General features: G+C 39.7%; 1 protein-coding gene across 1 annotated transcript; it reads right to left on the reverse strand.

Annotated features, from left to right (window-relative positions):
* On the reverse strand, positions 1-8,729 carry prkag1 (protein kinase, AMP-activated, gamma 1 non-catalytic subunit). Its single transcript, XM_010881625.3, has 13 exons — positions 8,564-8,729; positions 6,652-6,703; positions 6,189-6,289; positions 6,009-6,090; positions 5,815-5,873; positions 5,469-5,514; positions 5,329-5,383; positions 5,121-5,247; positions 4,705-4,870; positions 4,537-4,574; positions 3,703-3,849; positions 1,735-1,840; positions 1-1,622 (listed from the first exon to the last, which is right to left on the reverse strand). Exons 1-13 carry the CDS (start codon positions 8,570-8,572, stop codon positions 1,612-1,614), a joined length of 999 nt encoding a protein of 332 aa, XP_010879927.1. The 5' UTR covers positions 8,573-8,729; the 3' UTR covers positions 1-1,611.

The following is an 8,729-nucleotide window of genomic DNA, read 5'->3' on the forward strand; positions in this document are numbered from 1 at the left end:
AATATTGGAGAAACAATATTTATTGCTCATGCATTAAATTAGAATTTTGATTCACATTAGTAAAAAACACTGTGCATTTACATTTAATAATTCTTATTTCATACCAAAAGGATTTTTTTTTTTTATTCAAATGTTTAAATGTGCTAAGTTATTGGCCCAACGGAGTCCCTTTAGAGATTGATTTGCACTCTGAGAATGTGAAAAGGATATAAGTGCTAGTATAAAAGGCTAAAATGTAATCCTATAACAAGGAGATGAATGACAACTGAATACAGACAAAAAGGGAATACCAAAAATGTCAAAAGCACTACTGAGGAAATCATGATGATATCTCAGAAGGACTCACAAGATCCAATCAGAATTCTAAAACAGGTTCATAAGCAAGTGACCAAATCCTTCACAGATTCAATAAAAGTTGCTGAAAACTTAAATCTGGTTGGGGGAAAAAGTACAACTTGCAAGGCAAAGTAATTTTACTCAACTACCTCAAGAAGTATTTTGTGGAAAATGGCAACAACAAAAAAAAAGCCATAAATACAAAGATATGGTACAACTGCACTGACCCATTTTCCAGTCTTCTGGGTCAACACAGATGTTTCAAGACAAGCAAGGACATATCATTTAAAATCATAACTAAACTCCACTTCATAAGAGAGCACTTCACAAACTTAAACAACTAAAGAAAACAATGAAGCAAAATGTAGTTAATGCTACATAACCAATCAAAGAGAACTTATCATTTCATAAATATTCAGTGGTTGTGCATCATATTTAAAGAATAAAAGCCTAAAAATTACATCTATATCAGTTCAAATTTGTCCGACTTCACTTACTGTAAGCCAAGGCAGTGGAGTTGCCATCGTGGCTTTTTATATCTTCAAGTCCCACTGTGATATATGAACCTGTCATTCATGATTAGCTGGTTGTGCGTTAGACTCCAGGACTACAAGTCCCATGTAGCGCAGTTGGTAAAGCATGGTGCTTGAAACGCCATGCATGTGGGTTTGATTCCAGCAGGGGGGCAGGATAAAACTGTACACACTAACATAAGTCACTCAGGAGAAGATCACGTTCAAAATGACAAAAATGTCAATGTAATTAAGGATAATGGGTAAAGGAATGTTGCTAATTTAAGGGCCAGGGTGGGGAATTATTTACTCCACTCCCCAGTGTCTCTACATACTGAATGGGAGACATGACTTGTTGGAGACATGGAAAACAGATCCCCATAACTAGACATTTTACTTGTCCTGTATAGGTCTAGCACCTGCACATACAGAGGAGACTACTTTGTGTTGGACAGCCATGAAGACAATGGGCATACAGCTATGTCCTGCTTCATATTTGGGTCTTTTTGGTTGCTTGGCTTTTGGCTTGGTTTAAAGTGTTCTTCAACAATGTCCCTTTGTCTGTGTCTATATTGCTGGATTGAGAAAGTCAATAGACTTCACGTTTTCATGGAGAGTGAGAGAAAGAGGGGTCCTTGTGTTCTAGATGAACATTTATACAGTGGAGATACATTTACAGATTCCCATCTTTTCTCTCTCTTCCAAGGTCCTCCTTTTCTGTATTGTTCCTATCCTTTTTAGAAGAAATCTGTTCAGCACTCCCTCAAGCAGTTCCTGAAACAAAATATAAATGAATCCTTATTTTACCTTGACAATTATTTGGGACTGGGTTCATGCTAAATGACATTCAAACTGCTTTGTGCAGAGCAGGGTTTTTATTTTTTACCCTCGTCTCCATCTCCATTAGTGAGCACCAGCGCCTGGAGGATGTCTGACAGCGAGACGATGCCCTTGACCACATCCTGCTGATCTACCACCACAAGCCTGTGCACCTGAAAGATGAAGAGCAGAGAGTCATTCAGAGCAGTAGATTGGACATTGTATAACAAACACTGGTCTGGTCCATTTCCATCAGGTCAAAGCTGGGAAAACAGAATGAGCGCTTTCTGACCACTAATCTGGATATGCTTAGAGTGTGCATGCTAATGCTAGTCCCTTGAAATGCAGTTTTTTTTGTTCTACTTACAGCTTTAAATCAGCTATTAAATAATGCATTAAATTATAAATGTAACTGCTTAGGTACAGTGGATATAAAAAGTCTACACACCCTTTTTAAAATGGCAGATTCTTGTGATGTAAAACAATTAGAGATAAATCATGTCAGAACTTTTTCCAACTTTAATATGACCTATAACGTGAACAATTCAATTGAAAAACAAACAAATCTTTGAGGGGGAAAATTTTTAAAAAACTCAACCTGGATGCATAAGTGTGCATACCCTTAAACTAATACTTTGTTGAAGCATCTTTTCATTTTATTACAGCACTCAGTCTATTTGGGTAAGAGTCTATTAGCATGGCACATCTTGACGTGGCAATATTTGCCCACTCTTCTTTGCAAAAGCACTCCAAATCTGTCAGATTGCGAGGACATCTCCTGTGCACAGCCCTCTTCAGATCACCCAACAGATGTTCAATTGGATTCAGGTCTGGGCACTTGCTGGCCCATTCCAAAACATGAATCTTCTTCTGGTGAAGCCATGCTTTTGTGGATTTGGAGGTGCTTTAGGGCGTTTTTGTGCTAAAAGGTGAACTTCCTCTTCAGCTTTCTAACGGACGCCTGAAGGTTTTGTGCCAAAATTGGAACATTTCATAATTCCCTCCACCCTGACTAAGGCCTCAGTTCCAGCTGAAGAAAAACAGCTCAAAAGCATGATGCTGCCACCACCATGCTTCATTGTGGGTATGGTGTTCTTTGGGTGATGTGCAGTGTTGTTTTTGCGCCAAACATACCTTTTGGAACTTTTGCCAAAAAGTTCAACCTTGGTTTCATCAGACCAGAACACATTTCCCACATACTTCAAAAACATTGCGTTTGTTTTTGCAAACTTCAGCTCGGCTTGGATGTTTTTCTTTGTAAGAAAAGGCTTCCGTCTTTCCACCCTACCCCATTCATATGAAGAATATGGGAGATTGTTGTCACATGTAGCACACAGCCAGTACTTGCCAGAAATTCCAGTAGTTCCTTTAATAATTGCTGTAGGCCTCCTGACTGATATCTTTCAACTATGAGAGCCCTCTGATGCTTTGGGAAGCTCTCTGCAGAGCATGGCTTTTGCTCTGAGATACAACTAAGAAAATCCTACTAGAACAGCTGAACTTTATTTGTGATTAATCCGAGTCCCTTTAAATGATGGCAGGTGTGTAATGACTTCTATTTAACATTTTGTTTGAATGTGATTGGTTACTTCTGAACACAGCCACATCCCCAGTTATAAGAGGGTGTGCACACTTATGTATCCAGGTTATTGTAAGGTTTTTATTTTTCATTTTTCCTACTCAAAGATTTCAGTTTGTTTTTCAATTGAATTGTTCACATTATAGGTCACATTTAAAGTGGAAAACGTTCTGACGTGATTTCTCTTTGTCTCATTCTTTTAAATCACTAAAACCTGGCATTTTAACAGGGGTGTGTAGACTTTTTATATCCACTGGATGTATAGGAATAATGGTAAACCAACAGCCTATTGACCAAACAATGAGTCTACTAAATGTGGTTAGCCTTTCTTTTTTTCCCCTTCTATTTTTTATTTTTTAAAGGGCAAATTAGCAAGGCTTGCACCTTCTCCTTGTTCCTAAAGCATGGATCCGAACAGTAATCCAGTGTATAGACAGGTGTGTCTATCACTCTCACCTCAGCCTCCACCAGGCGGTTAATGATGGACTCCAGTGTGTCGTGGGTGTTGCAGGTGAGCACTCCCTCAAAATACTGAGAGCGGTGCTGCAGGGCTTTGGTCACAGTCACATCCAGGTTGTTGTAGGTCTTCTCCGCCGCTAGGTTCTGTGGGTCACATTATTACTACATTTTTACAAAATTATTACTACAGTAGTTCACAACAGTTGAAAACGGAAACTGTTCTTTCAACACCAACATACTGTCAACTAGTTATCTAGAGAGAGCCCATGTGCCTCTAGTTCCCCAAGGCCGACACAAACAAAACACATGTGAAGGGTTTAACTACAACGTTTGCAAATGAGATTACATGGTCTTAGATTATTTTACGTGTCTGTTTACATCGAGGTAATTTAGCAGAAGCTTTTTTTCTAGAGCAACGTAAAGGAGCAATTGGGTTGAACGGTCTTGCTCAGGGAAATGTTTGTTGGTATTTCAATAAAATCAAACTCAGCGGTTGATTTTTTCCAGTATAATGAAGACATTCATTTTATGCTGGTATGGTGAGGTATGCAATGATCTGTCAATTTCCAGCACCTTCATTTCTTAAATGTTTTGGTTAGAATAAACTAAACCATTTCTTCCATAGGCAAACATGTATGGAAACTTCTGTTTAAAATCAATACTTTCATCTGCACTGAATTATTTGCCTTACAGCAACAGTAACACTCTGTCTCACAAACACACACAATGATTTTAAACTAGACTTGAACTTGAAAAGTAAAGCTGTTCGTTGCTTTAACTATGAGATATATATATATATATAACTATGGCCCACAGCTGTCCAATACTTACAATAACATCAAACTTGGAATAAATGTCCACCACTCGTCCTGTGTGGGAAAGAGACACACAGTAGAGACTGGGTATGAGTACTGCCTACCATAAACAACAGTAGAGACTGGGTATGAGTACTGCCATTTAATTTGTCGCCCTTTCTTTCCACTTGTCTCCCTCACTCACCATTGTCATCGATGACAGGTAGAGCAGACACCCTCTGCTCCACAAACATGCCCAGGGCCGTGTAGAGGGGCGTGTCATATCGCACCACTGCAATCTTCTGGAATGTTCCGATACCCAGCTCTTCTAGAGTCTGGCCTAAGAAGGCAGGTTTTGGCATCTCTGATATCTGGCAATAATAACAACACACAAGTTGCACTAATTTAACAGGCTTGAGAAGTCAAACAGAAATTAGACAATTTAATACATCACATCAGAATCAGCAAGCACTGGGGTATGGATGTCAATAACAAGGCCTACCGTCCACAGCCTACTGCTGAGAATGAGACACTGAGATGTCATGGAACAGCAGGTGACCAAATGTGTCAAAAGAGAGGAATGAGGACAACGTGAGAAAGCGGATCACAAAACACACTCACAAAGAGCTTCAGGAACTTGAGGATTCGCTTGTGAGTGAGGATGTAGAGGGTGTTCCCTGTCAGAGGGTCAATAACAGGCAGTCTGTGGATCTTGTTCTTCAGCAGAGAAGACACTGCATCATATAGACTGAAACAGAGAGGGAGTTTATAGCAATATCAGACCTGTAAGTCGCTCTAATGACAACAATCACTAAGGCAGTAGACCTACCTTGCATTAGGGGATATGCTGACCAGGGGCTTAAAAGAGTCTTGAAGGTAGACTTCTATCAGGGAGGAAAACAGAAAAGGCTAGTAAGTTTTCATGAAAGATTATTCACTTCCTTTTACAAAGTTAATAAATGCACCTACCTCTCCACGTCTCAATCTTGTGCTCCTCCAGCTCATATATCTGCACCTGAACCATTACAACAGGGAAAAACAGTAACTAACACAAACAGGGGTTTGAGGTGGGTCAACTCTTCATTAGACAGTAGAAGGGTATTATACAAACAAGCAAAAGCAGAAAGCAAGTAAGTTCACTCGGTTGGTAGAGCATGCAACTTAGTTGACAAAGCATGGTGCTCGCAGTGCCAGGATTGTTGGTTGGATTATCACCGAGGGCCATGTCTAAATGTATGCACTCGCTACTGCAATTCTGCAGAAAAGACCGCCTTCTAAACGACCAGGGCAGAGTAAGAGCTAGAACAGTCCTTACCAAAGGTGACTTGTAGTAACGATGGAGGATGTTGATGAAGTCTGTGATGGTCAGCATGCCTGCAAGGAGATGCAAGGAGGGATCATCAGAAGAACAAAGCCACCACACTCCAACTGGAGTCTTGTCATATCTATTGTGTATTTTGAAATCTTCCAAAAGCCCAGCAAACAGAATGTTCTGGACTTCTGTCTTACCTACAAAACACTGCTTCTTACTGTCCCAGAGTGGCGCTGCCCTCACCCCATTGGACACCAGTGCAAAAAACGCCTTCTTAACCTACGGCAGGGTCGAAAACAGTTATACACCCGAACACCAAGTGGCTTTGGGCTAGATGAATTTGACAGAAAACATTTGAAGGCAGAAAGTGATCTTGCCTGCAGTGAAGTGTCAAACACCACCAACTTGGAGCTGGTAGGGACCAGGTCATAGCACCGATGAGACTTCATAAACCGGGTGTAGACATTATACTCTGAGTCTAAGAGAATGAGGAGATCGGTCATTGTTCATTCCTTAATCTTTTATGACTAAAACAAAGGATATCAATCTTTGTCCCAAGAGGCTCTCCCCCTTTTTTTTTTTTTACATTTGTAGGAAGATGGAAATAAATAACATTAACATTAATAAAGCCAACAACTTTCCATAGAAAGTTTTCCGCAAGCCAAATCATGTTGCTTTAATTATTGCCAATACATTTTCTATCCAATTTCAACATCCCTCTAGAGTTATTTTTTTCAACTTCAGTGTTCTCAATTCATGCATCTTGGTGGGAGGGAAAAGTACATGCAGTGGTCCCTTTCCTATAACACTAGGCATTTAAAGTAAAATTAAGTTATTCACCTTCTAGAAGTGGCTCCTTTTTATAATCCACATCATCAACCGCAAGTGGAATCTGGAAGACAGTACAGACTAATTAGCTAGCATCCCTCAAATTGGCAACAGACAAAAAAAATCTACATAAGGAAATATGAACGTACTCCTGCCAGTGGTTTGTTACCACCAAATTGGATAATTGTAGATACAAATTAAAACTTCCAGAGTCACAGCTTCCCTCCCTTGTGGAGAAAAATGACTCCATGGGGCTTCAAGAACAACTCAGGCTAAACAAAATTTCAATTAAGTATGAATCTACATCAAACTATCCCTATAAATCAGTTGGAGCTCCCTAACGGAAATATGCATTCTACAACGTGCCAATAAGATAAGCTGGTGCTTGGCTCTTCACACCTTGCTTGTTCTGGTAATTCGTTCCCTCTGGAAACAAGCCATGGTGCATCCCATATTATAGAAACACTTGGTATACAAGACAGAGCAAGAAGCGAAATGATTTACCGGATGAAGAAATCGCCCACACTAGGAGAGGAAGCTGAATTAGAAGAGTATGGAGTAAAGGAACTGGGCCAATATTACACCAATTTACTTACTGAGGATGATGTGATCTCAACACAGCTGATTTGACACAATATCCTCCAAATTATGACAGGGCTATAATTCAATTAAAATATTTCATTCTATAACCAGGTTGGTCAATTTAACCCTAACCCCTGTTTACCATGGGGAACCATTAGTAAAACAGCATGTTTGTTTACTTTAATGAGAAATGACTGTGCATCCGGTCTAATCAGCATAGCCAGGGAAAATAAACTGTAGCACACCTGTAAAAAGCACCTAGGCATTATTCCTAATGACATTAAATCAGTCTCAAAACCTGTTCACATGCAAATGCCACTTCAAGAAGAAAAACAACATTCAGGACTGAATCCAAATGGTTTATAGCCTCAATTATGAACAGTCATCTTAGAAACCTAAATGCTGATTGGCTGACAGCCATGATACATGAGAACATATACCACAAGTAAGAAATGTTTTCTGCTTTAGATACTTTGGTAACTACTTTATAATCACAATAAGGCAGCTGTGGGGTTTGTGCTATTTTGCCAAAGTACCACGTCTAAATGCTATCCAGGCACTCCACAAGGCGCAGTGCATATGAACAGCTCTAGGCCGGTATATCGGCCATATATCCCTTGTGCATTATTGCGTAAAACGACCATTAGACGAAAGGGAAATACAAGGAGAATGACTGAGCTGGGATATTCTTGAGAAGGATAAGCTGGCTGAAGTTGACAGTCTTCAAATTATTTATAAAGATCGGTATACACCCACACCATATTGACATAAAATATTTGTTTAATCATACTTAATTTCAGCTTTTTGGAATGCTGATACTCTTAGTCATTACAGGATACGTTGATAATAAAAATTTGGAAAACACAGGCACTCAACTTAGGCGAACTGTGTAGGGCTAGTTTATACAGATCAAAAGGTTGCTGAAACTAAAGTCACTAGCTATCTAGTAAATACACAAGGAGTTCACCTCTAGCACGTCAACCGCCCAACCGCACCAATTTGACCATGAGGAGGTAAATTAGTTAGCGCTACTAGCCATCTACAGTCTGTACAGTACTAAGTAAAAGTTAAAGACAGGAAATTGACATCACAACAATGATATGCAACTACTGTAGCTAGTTAACTGAATTAGTAGAACTGATAGAACTTCGTAGTTAGCCACGAAACAGTTCGACAAGGATATGGTAGCTAGTAATGTGGCTGGACAACGTTAATGTCAGCTTGAACGTAACTGTTATAATACGGTAGACGGGAAACACAAAGCAGGTACAGAACTTGGCTGGCTATCTAGCTACAGGTTAACGTTATTAGCTAGCTAAGAATTTCTCGTGGTGCTACTTACACACTCCATATTCCATTCACTGTCTCGCCCTTGCTTGATGAAATAGCGAGTAAACCAGCAAATGTTATTCTAACGAAGGACTTCCGCCCGGGGAATATTAACTGGAGATGCAGATCTGAACGACGTAAGACTTGTATTGGAACTCTACCGGAAGCGCGTTCTAACT

The sequence above is a fragment of the Esox lucius genome, chromosome 17 (assembly GCF_011004845.1).
Source record: "Esox lucius isolate fEsoLuc1 chromosome 17, fEsoLuc1.pri, whole genome shotgun sequence".
Taxonomy (NCBI): domain Eukaryota; kingdom Metazoa; phylum Chordata; class Actinopteri; order Esociformes; family Esocidae; genus Esox; species Esox lucius.

Bases quoted from the DNA above. Each gene is read 5' to 3' on its own strand.
- prkag1 (XM_010881625.3), bottom strand. The intron at 5,874-6,008 runs GTAAGACAGAAG...ATCTCCTTGCAG, and splicing joins TAAGAAGCAGTGTTTTGTAG to GCATGCTGACCATCACAGAC. The intron at 3,850-4,536 runs GTAAGTATTGGA...TGTGACCCACAG, and splicing joins ATTCCAAGTTTGATGTTATT to AACCTAGCGGCGGAGAAGAC.